Source organism: Rhinoraja longicauda, chromosome 7, assembly GCF_053455715.1.
Source record: "Rhinoraja longicauda isolate Sanriku21f chromosome 7, sRhiLon1.1, whole genome shotgun sequence".
Classification (NCBI taxonomy): Eukaryota; Metazoa; Chordata; class Chondrichthyes; order Rajiformes; family Arhynchobatidae; genus Rhinoraja; species Rhinoraja longicauda.
In genome coordinates, this window is record NC_135959.1 from 20,291,677 (window position 1) to 20,308,879 (window position 17,203).

The following is a 17,203-nucleotide window of genomic DNA, read 5'->3' on the forward strand; positions in this document are numbered from 1 at the left end:
GGGGGGGGTGAGGAGAGGGGGGGTCTGGGGAGGGGGGGGGTGAGGAGAGGGGGGGTGAGGAGAGGGTGGGGAGTGAGGAGAGGGTGGGGAGTGAGGAGAGGGTGGGGGGTGAGGAGAGGGGGGGGGGTTGTCTGAGGGAGAGAGATCGTGAGGGAGGGAGGGGAGGAGTAGTGGTGGTGGACGGGGCGGCGCTCTGATCCGATGTTGCGCAGCGAGTGCGGTGGCTGATCCCCGAGTCCGCCGGCGTCGCTCACCTCTCTCCTCTCTCCTCTCCTCCTCCCGCCGGGATCCCCGTGTCCCGCCGCCCCTGCACGGCCGGCAGCTGGAGCCGGAGCCGGAGCCGGGGGAGGGCGGGCAGGGCCGGGCACAGCCGGCAACCGTCAGTCAGTCCGTCCGTCCGTCCGTCCGTCCCGCCGCAGAGGCAGAGCTCGAGCCCGCATCATGGCGGGGGAAACCCGCAGGTTCACCCGCGCCCTCAGCAGACCCGGCACCGCCGCCGAGCTCCGCCACAGCGTGTCCGAGGCCGTCCGCACCTCGGTGCTGCTGGTGAGTGAGTGAGAGGGGGCAGTGAGTGGGGCAGGGGAGAGTGGGTAGGGCAGTGGGGCAGGGGAGAGGGGGCAGTGTGAAGGGGAGAGGGGGCAGTGGGGTAGGGAGAGGGGGCAGGGGAGAGGGGAGAGGGGAGAGGGGGCAGTGTGAAGGGGAGAGGGGGCAGGGGAGAGGGGAGAGGGGGCAGTGTGAAGGGGAGAGGGGGCAGTGGGGCAGGGGAGAGGGGGCAGTGGGGCAGGGGAGAGGGGGCAGTGTGTGGGGCAGGGGAGAGGGGGGAGGGCAGTGGGGCAGGGGAGAGGGTGCAGGGGAGAGGGGAGAGGGGAGAGGGGGCAGTGTGAAGGGGAGAGGAGGCAGTGTGAAGGGGAGAGGAGGCAGTGTGAAGGGGAGAGGAGGCAGTGTGAAGGGGAGAGGGGGCAGGGGAGAGGGGGCAGTGGGGTAGGGAGAGGAGGCAGTGTGAAGGGGAGAGGAGGCAGTGTGAAGGGGAGAGGGGGCAGTGGGGTAGGGAGAGGGGGCAGTGTGAAGGGGAGAGGAGGCAGTGTGAAGGGGAGAGGAGGCAGTGTGAAGGGGAGAGGAGGCAGTGTGAAGGGGAGAGGGGGCAGGGGAGAGGGGGCAGTGGGGTAGGGAGAGGAGGCAGTGTGAAGGGGAGAGGAGGCAGTGTGAAGGGGAGAGGGGGCAGTGGGGTAGGGAGAGGGGGCAGTGTGAAGGGGAGAGGAGGCAGTGTGAAGGGGAGAGGAGGCAGTGTGAAGGGGAGAGGGGGCAGTGTGAAGGGGAGAGGAGGCAGTGTGAAGGGGAGAGGGGGCAGTGTGAAGGGGAGAGGGGGCAGTGTGAAGGGGAGAGGGGGCAGGGGAGAGGGGGCAGTGTGTGGGGCAGGGGAGAGGGGGCAGTGTGAAGGGGAGAGGAGGCAGGGTGAAGGGGAGAGGAGGCAGGGGAGAGGGGAGAGGGGGCAGTGGGGTAGGGAGAGGGGGCAGTGTGAAGGGGAGAGGAGGCAGTGTGAAGGGGAGAGGGGGCAGTGTAAAAGGGGGAGTGGAGAGCGTGGAGGGGAGAGGGGGCAGTGTGAAGAGGAGAGGGGGCAGGGGAGAGGGCGCAATGGGAGGGGAGAGAGGGCAGTGAGTGGGGAGAGGGGGCAGTGGGGTAGGGAGAGGGGGCAGTGGGGTAGGGAGAGGGGGCAGTGTGAAGGAGAGAGAGGGCAGTGAGTGGGGAGAGGGGGCAGTGTGAAGGGGAGAGGGGGGCAGTGGGAAAGGGGGAGTGGAGAGGGTGGAGGGGAGAGGGCGCAATGGGGAGGGGAGAGGGGCAATGGGGCAGGGGAGAGTGGGGCAGTGGGACAGGGGAGAGTGGGGCAGTGGGACAGGGGAGAGTGGGGTGGGGAGGGGAGGGGGCAGTCCAGTGGGGCAGGAGACAATGGGAGGGGAAAGAGAGCAATGGGGCAGGGGAGAGGGTGGAGGGGAGAGGGCGCAATGGGGCAGGGCAGAGGGAGGGCAAGGGGAGGACATTGGTGCTGCGGAGGTGAAGTAGAATGGAGTAAAATAGGGGGAGGAGGGGTGATGAACCGGGAGAGGGTGTGATGGAGGGGGAGGTGATGGAGGGGAGGGGGTGATGGATTGGGGGGGATAATGGAGGGGAGAAGGTGATGGAGAGAGGGCAATGGAGGGAGTGGATGTTGGGGGGTAGGTTATGGCGTCGGAGGGGAGGGGGCTTTCAGAAGGGGAGAATGAGGAGAGGATTTTGGAGGGTGGATGGGAGGGGTGAGGGGATGTTTGAGGTGAATGGGGAAGAACTTTAGGAGGGGAAAATGGTGATGGGATGTTGAGGGGGAGGGGAAGAGATGGGGAGAAGGCAGAGATGGGGAGGGGATGTTGGAAAGAGAGGAGGGAGAGGAGTGGGATGGAATGAGGGAGATGTACAATGTTGCTGTGGTAGTGAGAGAGAGCGAGTGGAGAGGGGGAGAATAGGTGGGGATGTTCCTTGTAGTCCTGAACTCTATAATGTCAGGGCAGATGTGTGTGGATAAATAGTACTGTGGTCAATGTGTGTTGATTCTCAGGGGAGATGCATTTGTATTTATATATTTCCTATTTTTCTTGTAATTTGGTATATAGTTGGTATTTATGTGCAAATTTTAAATGTTATTTGAGAATTTGTGTGTATTAGAGATTTTCTATTGTCAAATCAGACTTTTAGTTCGTTTTTTGTTTATTGAAATGTGTTTATTTTTGTTGTCAGAGTATAGAAAGTGATATTTAATCTCTATTCTTAGATGGAGTTTTTTTTAAGAAGGAATTATAGAGTACAGAAGCCACTTGATCCATGACAGCTCTTTGAAGAATCTCTCTAGTCAGTCCCACTGTACCACATACTCTCCCCACAGTCCGGCGATTTTCGCCCTTCTCACTATTTTTCCAAAAGGGGTTTGTTTGAAAGTTCCTGTTGAATCTGCTTTCATAGATACATAGACAATAGGTGCAGGAGTAGGCCATTCGACCCTTCGAGCCAGCACCGCCATTCAATGTGATCATGGCTGATCATCCACAATCAGTACCCCGTTCCTGCCTTCTCCCCATAACTCTTGATTCCGCTAGCTCTATCTAACTCTCTTTTGAATGCATCCAGTGAATCGACCTCCACTGCCTTCTGAGGCAGAGAATTCCACAAATTCACAACTCTGTGTGAAAAAGGTTTTCCTCATAGTCATAGATTGTACAGTGTGGAAACAGGCCCTTCGGCCCAACTCGCCCACACCGGCCAACAATGTCCCAGCTACCCTAGTCGCCCACACCGGCCAACAATGTCCCAGCTACATTATACTGCATCTGCCATGCATCTGCCCACTCACCCAACCTGTCCAAGTCACTCTGCATCCTCAGCATCCTCTTCACTGTTCACACTGCCACCCAGCTTTGTGTCGTCTGCAAATTTGATAATGTTACTTTTAATTCCTTCATCTAAATCATTAATGTATATTGTAAATAGCTGTGGTCCCAGCACCGAGCCTTGCGGCACCCCACTAGTCACTGCCTGCCATTCTGAAAAGAACCTGTTAATCCCTCTGCTTTGTTTCCTGTCTGCCAACCAATTTTCTATCCATGTCAATACCTTACCCCCAATACCATTTGCTCTAATTTTGCCCACTAATCTCCTGTGGGACCTTATTAAAAGCTCTCTGAAAGTCCAGGTACACTACATCCACTGGCTCTCCCTTGTCCTTTCCTCCCTCTTTCAGACAGCACAGACCAGCTAATAGCCGGTCTGTTAAAAACCAGTTAAAAACATCCCCCCTTCTTTCCTTTAAAAGAGGCAAGTTTGAAATTCTGTCTGTGTTATTTCCATTTTGCAAGTGAAATGCTTTCAAATTAGGTTTGTCATGTTGTTTTCTCTTTTGTTGAATGATTTGTGAAGCCAAAAAACTTCACATATTTTTTACATCTTTATTTGCATGTGAACCAATTTTCAATATGCCTCAATTTACTGGGTTTTTTTGTAATATAAATATACACATCTATATAAGTGTAAATTAATCCTTACATTGCTTCTCGCTTTGAGGCAAACTAGAATTAATATTCCTTCTACACTTGTACTGTCCGACATGCTACGTTTTCAGAAGTTACTGATTTCCAGCACCTGCAAAATTAAGGGACTCTCAGTGTGAGATTTATCCCATTGGGGCAGGGATGAAGAGAAATATCTTCACTCAGTGTGTTTCTGTTCCCAAGTGCTGTGTGTGCTTAGGATAGTGAGTTTAGTTTAGATGAGGTATAATGAAAAGCTTTTATTGTATGCTAACCAGTCAGTGGAAAGACAATACATGATTACAATTGAGCCATCCACAGTGTACCTGAATAACGTTTAGTGCAAGATAAAGCCAGTAAAGTCTGATCAAAGATAGTCTGAGGGTCTCCAAAGATACAGATAGTAGTTCAGGACTGCCCTCTAGTTGGTGGTAGGATGGTTCAGATGTCTGATAACAACCGGGAACAAACTGTCCATGAATCTGGTGGAGTGCTTTTTTATAACTTTTGCCCAATGGGAGAGGGGAGAAGAGGGAGTGGCCGGGATGTGACTCGTCCTTGATTGTGCTGTTGGCTTTGCCGAGGCAGTGTGAGGTGTAAATGGAGTCAATGAAAGGGGGGTTGGTTTGTGCGATGGCCTGGGCTGCATCCACAATGAGGATGTAACAAGTAGAATGGATAAGGGAGAGCCCGCGGATGTGGTGTACCTGGATTTGCATAAAACTTTGACAAGGTCCCACACAAGAGAATAGTGTGCAAAATTAGAGCACATGGTATTGGGGGTAGGTATTGACATGTATAGAGAACTGGTTGGCAGACAGGAAACAAAGAGTAGGAATTAACGGGTCCTTTTCAGAATGGCAGGTAGTGACTAGTGGGGGTGCCACAAGGCTCAGGGCTGGGGCCCCAGTTATTTACAATGTATATTAACAACTTAGACGAGGGAATTAAATGTGATATCTCCAAGTTTGCAGATGACACAAAGCTGGGTGGCAGTGTGAGCTGCGATGAGGATGCTATGAGGCTGTAGGGTGACTTGAAGAAGAAGGGTCTTGAACTGAAACGTCACCCATTCCTTCTTTTCAGAGATGCTGTCTGTCCCTCTGAGTTACTCCAGCATTTTGTGTCTACCGCGTGACTTTGATAGGTTGGGTGAGTGGGCAGATGCATGGCAGTTGCAGTATAATGTGGATAAATGTGAGGTTATCCACTTTAGTGGCAAGAACAGGAAGGCAGATTATCTGAATGCTTGTCAGATTAGGAAAGGAGGAGGTGTAACAAAACCTGGGTGTGCTTGTACAGTCACTGAAAGTAAGCATGCAGGTACAGCAGGCAGTAAAGAAAGCTAATGGCATGTTGGCCTTCATTGCAAGAGGATTTGAGTTTAGGAGCAAGGAGGTCCTACTGCAATTGTACAGGGCCCTGGTGAGACTGCACCTGGAGTATTGTGTGCAGTTTTGGTCGTCTAATTTGAGGAAGGACTTTATTGCTATTGAGGGAGTGCAATGTAGGTTCACCAGGTTAATTCCCGGGATGGCGGGAGTGACATATGATGAAAGAATGGGTCGACTGGGCTTGTATTCACTGGAATTTAGAAGGATGGGAGGGGAGCTTATTGAAACATATAAAATTCTTAAAGGTTTACAGGCTAGATGCAGAAAAAATGTTCCCGATGTTAGGGGAGTCCAGAACCAGGGGTCACAGTTTAAGAATAAGGGGTAGGTCATTAAGGACTGAGATGAGGAAAAACCTTTTCGCCCAGAGAGTTGTGAATCTGTGGAATTCTCTGCCAACGAAGGCAGTGGAGGCCAATTCACTGGATGTTTTCAAGAGAGAGTTAGATTTACCTTTAAGGGCTAAAGGAATCAAGGGATATGGGGAAAAAGCAGGAATGAGGGACTGATTTTAGATGATCAGCCATGATCATATTGAATGGTGGTGCTGGCTCAAAGGGCCGAATGGCCTACTCCTGCACCTATTATTCTATGTTTCTGCAATTTCTTCCAGTTCGCAAACCATACTATGAAGCATCCCGATAAATTATTTCTGCGGCGCATCTGTAGAAATTGGTGAGAGTTGTTGGGACATGCCTGAATTTACTAACCCTTATAAGAAAGGAGAGGTATTTGTGTGCTTTCTTGGCCATTGCTTCAATATAGATGGTCCAGGAGAAGTTGTTGGTGATAGTGGCTCAGAGGATCAGCCGGGGTTGAATGATAGAACAGTTTGATGGGCCAAGTGGACCGCTGTTGTTTCTCTTTGCAGAAATAGCACCTCTCAGAACATGCGTAAAATGCAGTTCGGGAAGCGACCATCTGGCCCTCGGTGCCAGCACACCATCTCCAGGTGGTAGCTCATAGTCACACTCCCTCTATCTGCACAATGTTCAACTTTACATCCAATTCCCTTGTGAAAGCTCCTGCTGAATCTGCTTCCCCTGCTCTTTCAACCATTACGTTCCAGACCGCGACATTTCAGCAACTTTTAAAAAGCCATTGTCAAAACTGAATACTCTCATTATTTTCTCTCCCTCCAGAAAACCCCCCCCCAACTATTTTCTCTTGTTTAGAGGATTTTGAGTTTAGAAACCTTCTGCAGAACATAAATCTTGCCATGTGTAGGAAGGAACTGCAGATGCTGGTTTACACCGATGATAGACACAAAAACTGGAGTAACTCAGCGGGTCAGGCAGCATCTCTGGAGAGATGACCTTATAGGACTTGATATTACAATCCCTACTGTAATTGGCACTTTCTTAATATCTTGAGTGAGGGTAGGGGTAAATGAGATTTTGGGTCGAAACCCTGCTTCAGACTAAGAGTTAGGGGGCTGTTAAATCTTGCCATTGTGTGTCCATCCTGGTTTTCTTTGCATCAAGAGAGTGGAATAATTGTTTACTTTGCCTCTGTTTGAATTGATTGATATCTATTTATTGTAATTTTGGATCCAATCTGCTATATTTGCATTTCGTGTAATCCTGATTTATTGGTCACAGTATTTGAGTCTGTGTCCATGGCTTTGAGTCAATATGCTTTCTAATTCAATCTTCTTTCAAATTCAATGCTTTACCTTTTACCATTTACATGCTTTTTAATTCCCTGTCTATATGTATTGTATTGTATTGCACTATAATTGTATTGCACTGTATCGTATTGTACTGCACTGTCACCCCCTGTCTATATGTTTTGCATTTGTATTGCACTATGGCCCCCGGAGGCATTGTTTCGTCCCATTCGTTGCATGATCTGTAAGGAGTGGAATGGCAAATACACCAACTATGAGATCTATGAGACTTACAACCTTTCCAGTTCAAAATCATTCGATTGTGACTACCTCCAAATTCATAATTTCTAAAATGACGTGAAGGAAACCAACACAAAGATACCACATCTGTAAAGAATATTACCCCAATCTTACGACTGCGATCTGTTTAAAATTGATTTTTCTCTCATTCTGTGCACAATATTTATAGATGGAATTATAAACATCCTGCTCCAAAGCTTTTTAAAAAAGCTTTTTTATGTATGGTTCTCAGCTTGAGTTTCAGAGTCAAGAGACAGTCCAGAGTTTAACTGTCATACGGACAGGCAATGGGACAATGAAATCCTTACTTGCTGCAGCTTTACAGGCCCATTAACACAACAACACGACAAATAAATATATACAATGGTCAATAATAAAATAAATTTTCACTTATACTTGGTAACCAGACCATAATAGTCTGAACTGAAGTACATTGTAAAATCTACAGTGTTGCTGAAATAGGTTTATGGTTTAGTTTAATTTAGTTATGAGATACAGTGCGAAAACAGGCCCTTCGGCCCACTGGGCCCGCTCTGACCAGCGATCCTCGCACACTAACACTATCCCACACACACTAGGGACAATTTACAAATTTGTTGAAGCCAATTAGTCTAGTATGTCCAAGGAATGTGGGCGGAAACTGGAGATCCTGGAGAAAATCCACACAGGTCACGGGGAGAACGTATAAACTCCGTACAGACAGCATCCGCAGTCAGGATCGGACCGGGTCTCTGGCGCTGTAAGGCAGCAACTCTACCCCTGCACCACCGTGCCACCCTCAATGCTGTACAGTGTGGTTCACATTCTGGAGCCTGATGGGTGATGGGAAGAAGCTGTTCTTGAACCTGGAGGTCACGGCTCGGAACTGATCACGGAACAGTTGTCCATCCTGTTCCTTCCTCCCAATAGAAGCAGTGAAATGAGAGCCTTTGCCAGGGCGTTGTGGGTCTTTGATGATATTAGCTGCCTTTTTTTGAGCAGCATATCCTGTGGATCCCTTTGATGGTGGGGCGGTCAACACCCGTTATGATCCCGGGTAATATCCACCTCTTTCTGCAGCTTCCTTTGTTCACTGGATGATTGGAGCAATGATTATCCCACAGTTTTTTTTAAGTTGCAGTTTTATGGTTGTGTTTCATTGAGATGGTTTGCTCGGTATTTGCTGGGGAATGTTTCACTGGCAGGTGTGGTCGATGCTGGCTCAGAGCGAGCTGGACGGGTTTGTGACGAGGAATAGCATCACATCCTGCCGAATGTCTTGAAAGATACTTTGATTGCCTGAGGGGTTGGAGGGGAATCGTTTGTGGTATTTGTTCCTTTGGTCACGCGTGGAGCGTTATGGTCACTTCTGGGCGCAACAGTTTTTAAATGATATATTAACCTTGAAAGTATCAGAATGATACCTTAACGTCAGAGCTGAAATCGCAAGCAGATGTTATGCACATTAAAGTTTTATGCTCTGAAATTTGGAAGGTTAAAGGTGAATCGAGACAAATTTTCCAGCGATTAAGTGGAGTGAGACTATTTCTGCTAGTTGGTGAGTCATAGGGTAGTAGGGTTGTACGGCATGGAAATGGGCCTTTTGGCACAGTTGTCCATGCTGACCGAGTTGGCGTTCCGAGCTCTTGCCTGCATTTGGCCCATATCTCTCTCAACCCTTCCTGTCCAAATATCTGTCCAAATTGTGAGTTTAGGGCCGGGTCAGAGTCAATGCTTCAGGACCAAAGTTCTGAAAAAACACACACATACACACTCCTGGTGAAGATAGGACTTCTCTGGCAGATGTTCGCCAATGTCAAATTATTTATAAATGAGATTGTTAGATCTCTGCTATCAGATGTCAGAGCGGTGTGGGAAGAGAACAGGCACATAAGGTTAGGTCATAGATTAACCCTCGTCCTTCGATACGGTTGTGCAGGTTTGAGAGACTGAACATGTTCTTGTGTTACAAGCCTCATTGACTGATTATTGCAGAAAGGCAGGCTGAAGAGTTAGGGGTATGACGTGCCTGGAGAAAGTCTTGCATAATTCTAGAAACAAAAGAAGTACAGATGCTGGTAAATACACAAAACGGCATAAAGTGCTGGAGTAACTTAGCTCTTCAGGCAGCATCTCTGGATTAACAGGGATAGGCAACTTTTTGGGTCGAGAACCTTCTTTAGACTCTTCAGTCTGAGGAAGGGTATCGACCCGAAGCATCACCTATCCATGTTATCCAGAGATGCCGCCTGATGTGGTAGGAAGGAATTGCAGGTGTTGGTTTATACCGAAGATAGACACAAAGTCCTGGTGTAACTCAGTGGGTCAGACAGCATCTCTGGAAGAAGATCTGAAGAAGGGTTCCGACCCGAAACGTCATCTATCCGTTTTCTGAAGTGATACTGCCGCACCCACTGAGTTACTCCAGTACTTTGTGTTTGTCTTCTTTGCTGCCTGACCCGCTGAGTCCAGCAATTTGTGTCTTCTTGCATAAATCTACTGTCTTTTTACTACCGTGGAACACCTAAAGCATTTCATTACAATTATTATAACTTTTATTTGGAAGTCTCGTATTGTAAACTCATTAATCACTCGTTAATTTTGTGTGGATGCTTGCATTGAAATTGTTAAACTCCCAGTATAAACATTATCGAGTTGTCAGTGTACTGTGGTATCTGTCCCAACAAGTCTACAGTGGATAGGATAATCCTGGGCACATGAAGAGACAACCAAATGCTCGCCTCAGTGAGAGGTTTACTTAATATTTGTGACCAGATGAGACGTCTGCTGCAGTTTGACACATTATCAGTGGGTGCGACAGGATTGGTAACACTCTTCCTTTTACATTACAGAATGATTTACAAGCTTTATAGGCTTGACTTCTGACTCTTGCTTTGAAGTTTCCTCTCATTTAATTCTGTGTGAGACAATTGGAGAGATGCCAGGAAACATTTCTCTGTAGAAGCCAAATTATAGCGTTGCACGACACAGAATGAAGCCAAAAGCAATGAAGTTGCACATGCTGGAAATCTGAAATTAAAACGAAATGGTCGGACAATGAATATTTTTATGGCGAAGATTGATAGATTCTTGATTAGTAGGGGGGTCTGAGGTATGCGGAGAAGCAGGAGAATGGGGTGGAGAGGGAAAGATAGACCAGCCATGATCACATTGAATAGTGGTGCTGGCTCAAAGGGCCGAATGGCCTACTCCTGCATCTATTGTCTAAATGGCGGACTAGACTTGATGGGGCAAATGGCCTTATTCTGCTCCTATAACTTATGAACATGAATTTATGGACAGCATCTGTGGAGAGAGGTTTAGAAAGTTGCTATTTAGCCCATCAAGCTTGTCGTTCTTTGTCAGACCTATCTCAGTCAGATCCATTCTCATACCCTGCACTTTTGCCCTGCGATTAATGCTGATATGATGTTATAGGTAGGGAAAGAGTTGTATATTTTGGTCAACTGAGGGCATTCAACTTGCTCTTTTCTCTCTTCAGGTGGTTGTGCTTGAGCAGGTACACTTTGATATTGGTTTGCCATTCTGATGCCGTGGATTTGAGTTTCATTGAATAACTTCACCATCACATACATATAACTGTGTGCTTATGATCAGCGAGTACATCCATCTATCTATATACTAAAACTCTCGTTTGTTTGTTTGTTTGTTCCTGAACTACAGCCAAAATGGTACACGATCGCGCAACAATTTTAGGCCTAAATTTTAGGGAGGGAGAGGGGGGGGGGAAGAGGGTGCTGCACCAACGCAGGAGAGGTTTGGGCCCAATGGGTCCACTTGGTCTAGTGTCTACTAATTCTGTTCAATGAGCCTGGTCCACAACCATTTTGAATATGATCATGACTGCATTAGCCTGCAAGGTAGCTCATGGCAACCCAAGTTAAAAGAAATGCACAAGCATCTTCCTCTCATCGCGTGGGATCAAGCCATCCTCTCAACCAACCGACCGTGTAAGGAGAAGGTAGAAGATGTACAGTTTGTTCAAGACTGCCACATTCGCATCCTGCACAACTCTTTGTGCATCAAATGGTTGGAGACGAGGTCCCATTCAGTGCCAATAAAATCCTGCCTTATCTGTGGCTAGTTCATTGTTGGGAAACGTGTCCATTTTGGCAGCTGCGATGGTTTTCTTGGGGTTCCTGTGACCCTAAGAAAGTTTTCTGGTGAATGAAAATGTCAGTTGGATGGTAAATACTTTGCACTGGGTAGTTTGGATTATGTATTGTACTATGACCTCTGCATACAACTGTCGACTCAGCCACATTGATCTAGACTGTGGTATCACTAGAGATTGAGAGTTGCAATAATGGACTACTGGACTAATGCAGGATTACTGGACTACTATGCTCAAGATGCGATATGATGCAGGTCATCATGGCTGGATGTCACCTTTGGTAGAAGATTAGGCTGATTGGCCTCTTCAAACACATATGTACTCATTACAAATCTAGAAGAGTAACAGAACATTCACGGTTTAATTATAGATCTGGGCCACATTTATTTTTAATCCTTCTGCCCTATGGGGAATTTAAAACCAATTAAGAGAACACTTCCTATATATTCCAGCAGAGGCATCCACTACAATGTCCTGTCTTAACGGTGGCGCAGCAGTAGAGTTGCTGCCTTACAGCGAATGCAGCGCCGGAGACTCAGGTTCAATCCTGACTACGGGCGCCGTCTGTACGGAGTTTGTACGTTCTCCCCGCGACCTGCGTGGGTTTTCTCCGAGATCTTCGGTTTCCTCCCACACTCCAAAGACGTACAGGTATGTAGTTTAATTGGCTGGGCAAATGTTTTTTAAAAATTGTCCCTAGTGTGTGTAGTATAGTGTTAATGTGCGGGGATCACTGGGCAGCGCGGACCCGGTGGGCCGAAGGGCCTGTTTCCTCACTGTATCTCTAAATCTAAATAATCTAAAATGGCCAGCATTTTATCTATGAAATTTGATTGAACATGTAAAAATATTTAGCAATGAAGAGTGTGGGTATATTTACAGAAAGAACAAGAGAAATTTCCGTGGTCTTCTGACCATCAAAGTCATTTCGCTGGAGTTCTGACCGATATTTATCTGCTCCCAACCAGCATCGTTTGATGGATCCTGCTGCGCCCACATTGGCTGTTGTGTTTTCGGTACTACAAATGTGACCATGCTTTAAGGAGTATTTCATATTACAACTTTGTAAACTGAACTAAAACATTGGCAGATAACCAGTTTCTTTCAATCATTTTGGACTGTGGCTTGTACATCAGCCAATGTGGCCAGTCTTACTCAACTGTCCATGTACTTGGGGCCTAGCAAACGTCTGCTAGCCTGGCCATAACTCAGAGAGATCTACTTGATCATTTTGCTGCTGTTGTCCGAGCCTCTAAATAATTGAGTTCTAAACTCCTCATCCTTGCCCTCAAATTCTTAGTGTGCCACACCCCTCTTTAACCTCTACATTTTCTTCCAACGTGCACCAACATTTTACACCTCTCCAGTTCTGGCTTCTTGATCCTCCGCTACGTGGCAGCTTGGTGGTGCAGTTGGAAGGGCTGCTGCTTCACAGCTCCAGTGACTTGGAGTCATACAGCTGTGGAAACGGGCCACTTTAAAATAAAGTAATTCAGATTGTTTTATTGTGGGAGCTTGCTGCACACAGCTTACATTTTCTGCATTGAAACCAAAGTACTTCCTTGTATTGGGTCATCCTGAGATGGTCAAAGAACTGATATGTGAAAGTTTTACCCTGTTGAAATCAGTGAGGCACTCCAGTGAAGTAGACCTGTTCTGTGACCTGTTGAACCCTCCTCGCTATCACTAAAGGGGGTGAAGCAGTTAATATTTGGGAGATGTGCATAGAAGAATCCTGATATTATTGTGCAAATGTTTTTTGCAAAATTATGCCTCTCCATTGTGTGAATCTATACTTGTCTTTCAGTATTGGACCAGAATGGTGAGTTGCTTTCCAGACCCTTTTGCTTGTGGACATTTCAATTCACAACTTTCAAACATTCTCTGTGGACATCCCACTACAAGTGAAGAAAAGAAAGTATAAATATTTTTTTCGTGATTTATTACTCAGATTTTTTGGCTGGCAGCAGTATCCTTGAGTCCATAAGCCACAGGAGCAGAATTAGACCACTCGGCCCATCGAGTCTGCACCACCATTTGATTATGGCTGATCTTTTCATCCCTCTCGACCCCATTCTCCTGCTTCACCATGTAATGTTTGATCCCTTTGCTAATCAAGAGATTAGATAATGCCTTGGAGATTCAGCTGTTTCCAGGCCCTGATAGGAAAGTGGAGATCCTGAACAACTTTATCCCACTGTGTGTTATTGTTTGAACTGTTAGCAGCTGATTCTGGCTTCTCATAGGTTGGTTGGGCTCTTTGCAGCAAAAGACTGTTCTTACCACTGCTGTGGGAGCACTTGAGCCCTTGGGAACACTGCATTCTCTTTGACAATAGCCCTTGCTGTCTGAATCAATCCTGCTGAATAAAGGAGCCTCTGCAGGCTATTAACAATCGTTAGTCATGAACACTCTGAAAGCCATGAAGTCTACCCGTTACGTTGCAATCCTGTCGTAAAGGACGGCAGATTATTTTTCGTCCGGTGACTAAGATTATTTTATTTTGTATTTTGTACCTTTTCTGAATGGGCAGTGAACTTCCCTGCATCCTGTGAATGAAAATAAATTTATCTTCTGCATTCTGTTTTGTACAACAATTGCTAACTGTCAGCTACAATTACCAGCGTCCATTTCATTGATCGTGAAATATTATCTCCTGTGTTACAACAGACCAAGTCTTAGTTTCATTATTAATTCATTCAAACATGAAGTATTCTCAGACTGTATATCAGTTGGGCCAGGCTGGAAATGTTCACATCCTTATTGCTTTGTTTTAAATTAACTGGCTATATATTTTTCCAATTGGTTTGCATAAAGCGAGCCATAAACGATACCATTGAACGATTCTGTTTCACTTTGTTTATGTGAGTAGTTATTACCTTAATATTTGAAGCCAAACTGCATGAGGAGGGATTTTTGGCATTTGGCATGAATTTGGATCAAACTCAGACACCAGCTTAGACAGGTTTGGGGCATCTAAAGTTCTGATACTTCAGATCTGGTTATTTATCTATTTGTCATGGGTTTAAGTAGCCATATTATTAATGAAAGTTTCTGGAGATGATCAATGACATTTTACGAAATTTTGAGTCGCAGTTTAGAACGGCACGGTGGCGCAGCGGTAGAGTTGCTGCCTACAGCACCAGAGACCTGGATTCAATCCTGAGTACAGGTGCTGCCTGTAAGGCGTTTATACGTTTTCCCTGTTACCATGTGCGTTTTCCCTGGGTGCTCCGGTTTCTTCCCACACTCCAAAGAATTACAGGTTTCTAGGTTAATTGGCTTCAGTAAAGATTATAAATTGTCCCTAATGTGTAAGATAGAGCTAGTGTAGGGAGATCGATGGTCGGCGCCGCCTCGGTGGGTCGAAGGGCCTGTTTCCACGCGGTATCTCTAAACTAAATGAAGGTTTTTATTGCTCCATTATAGGTGCTTAGTTTGTACATCAGTTAGAAATCTTTGAAGTTTTAATAAAAACATATGCAGTTTGCTTCAATACAACAGCAGCCTCTATTAATACTGATCCATTAACACGGTAAACCAGCCCAAGTTATTCTGAAAGGATGTGTCCAAAAAGGAAAGCAAAATATGGTGTGTGTTGGAAATCTGAACTAATATCAACAAACAATGAAAATACTCAGCTGCATCTGAAGAAGGGTCCTGAACTGAAAAGTCACCGCTCCATGTTCTACAGAGATGCGGCCTGCCCCGCTGAGATGCTCCAGCACTTTGTGTCTTTTTGCAAACTAGCATCTGCAACTCCTTGTTTCTGTAAGTATTCAGCAGCTCAGGCAGCAGCTGTGGAGAGAGAAACATGATCAATGTGCCAGCACAATGATCTTTCATTGGAACTTGGAAAAATTAGAAAGTCAATTTTGATATGCAGGAGGAGAAATAGAGGGGGAGGTCTGTCTGTGTGTGGGAAGGAGGAGGGAAGGGGTGAGGGAGGTCGGAGAGATTGAACGACTGAAGTGTAAGGAAACATGAGGTGGTCAGGAAGAAACAAACGCATGGGTTTATAGGAGTTATAAATGGGTCAGCATGAGATTCTTGAGCTCACTGCCAAGTCCAGAAGACTTTTGTGAGCCCAACAAAAATACAACAGCATTATGGGTGTGTATATTGAAGCACATGAGTAAGGAATTAAAAACACACAAAACTGAATCAGAAAGGACTTGATGAAAAGTCTTGGAGCTCAAACAGTAACTCGGTTTCTGTCTCCACAATGGCCTGCTGAGTATGCCCAGCCCTTTCTGCTTTGATTTCAGGCTTCCAGCCACTATGGGTCTTGTTTCTTTCTCAGTATGAGAAGGAAGATGTGCTGAACTTTTCGCCATCTGTGGTTAGGCCTCAGCTGGAGCATTGGTGATCACTGAGCACTACATTGAGGACTTGGACAAGGTGCAGAAGCAATGTTCCGCCCCATTCCCACGGTTAAAGACTTGCTGTGAGAAGTAACTGGGAAACAGATCGTGGATACAAGCTACTGCAGGTGCATGTTTACACAAAAAAAGACACAAAGTGCTGGAGTAACTCAGCGGATCAGGCCGCATCGGTGGAAAACTTAGACAGTGGACGTTTTCTGTCGGGATCCTTCCTCAGCCCTGAAGCTCAGAAGCTGAGATTGTTCTCCTTAAAGCATGACAGGCTAAGGGGAATCTTAATGGAGGGCATCAAAAGTACAAAGGATTTTAATGAGAGGAAGCTATATTTACAGCAGCTAACTGAGTTTAAAATGTAATCATCAAAGTGAACAGGTTGATGTACGTTCTGCCATTTGCACTCTTTTGTCCTCTCCATCTCTACCCTTTCTCCCCCACCTGACTCATCTCCCAATCAACCCCTGCTTACTTGGATCCACCTACTGCTTGCCAGCTGCTGCTCTGCTCCTTTCCCTTCTCGTGTTCTGACAACTTTTACCCCTTGATTGCATCAGTCTAAAGAAAGTCTTGACCCAAAATGGCACCTGTCCACTTCTGACTTGAGTTTAGTTTTAGTGGTGCAATACAGCACGGAAACAGGCCCTTCGGCCCACTGAGTCCATGCCAACCAACGATCCCCGCACACACACTATCCTACACACTCCAGGGACAATTTACAATGATACCAAGCCAATTAACCTACAAACCAGTACGTCTTTGGGGTGTGGGAGGAAACCGGAGATATCCCACGCAGGTCATAGGGAGAATGTACAAACTCTGTACAGACCGCAGCCGTAGTCAGGATCGAACCCGGGTCTCTGGCACTGTAAGGCAGCAATTCTTCCGCTGCATCACCATGCCGCCCCTTCCTGCAGTAGATTTGTTTTTCTGTGTAGATTTCAGTTGTGTGCAGTTTTGGTCACCACACTATAGGAAGGACGGGATTGCACTGTATAGTGTGGCTGAAGAGATTCAAAGGTTTCAAAAGTCTTTTATTGTCACGTGTACCAATTGAGGTACAGTGATATTCGTATTACCATACAGGCATACTAAAAAAAGCAACAAGATACACAACTACACAAAGGTTAACATAAACATCCACCACAGCGGATTCCACATTTCTCACTGTGATGGAAGGCAATAAAGTCTAATTTTCTTCCACCGTTTTTCTCCCGCGGTCGGAGCAGTTGAACGATCTGTTGGGGTGATCGAAGCTCCCGCGGCCGGCGATCGAAGCTCCCGCGTCGGGGCGGCCGAAGCTCCTGCGGCTTGGAGCTCCAGAAGTCGGTCTCTAACCAGAGACCGCCAGCTCCACG

The 17,203-nt window shown here is 46.7% G+C and overlaps 1 protein-coding gene across 4 annotated transcripts in view; it reads left to right on the plus strand.

Annotated features, from left to right (window-relative positions):
* The first annotated feature begins 291 nt into the window (after positions 1-291).
* LOC144595138 (dedicator of cytokinesis protein 9-like) overlaps positions 292-17,203 on the plus strand; it is a 264,207-nt gene continuing 247,295 nt past the window's right edge. For 3 of the 4 annotated variants that reach the window (XM_078402228.1, XM_078402233.1, XM_078402231.1), the window contains exon 1: positions 292-546. In XM_078402228.1, coding sequence (XP_078258354.1) covers positions 442-546 — 105 coding nt within the window. In that variant the 5' untranslated portion in view covers positions 292-441. The remainder of the gene's footprint in view (positions 547-17,203) is intronic. The other variant, XM_078402234.1, reaches the window with a different exon arrangement.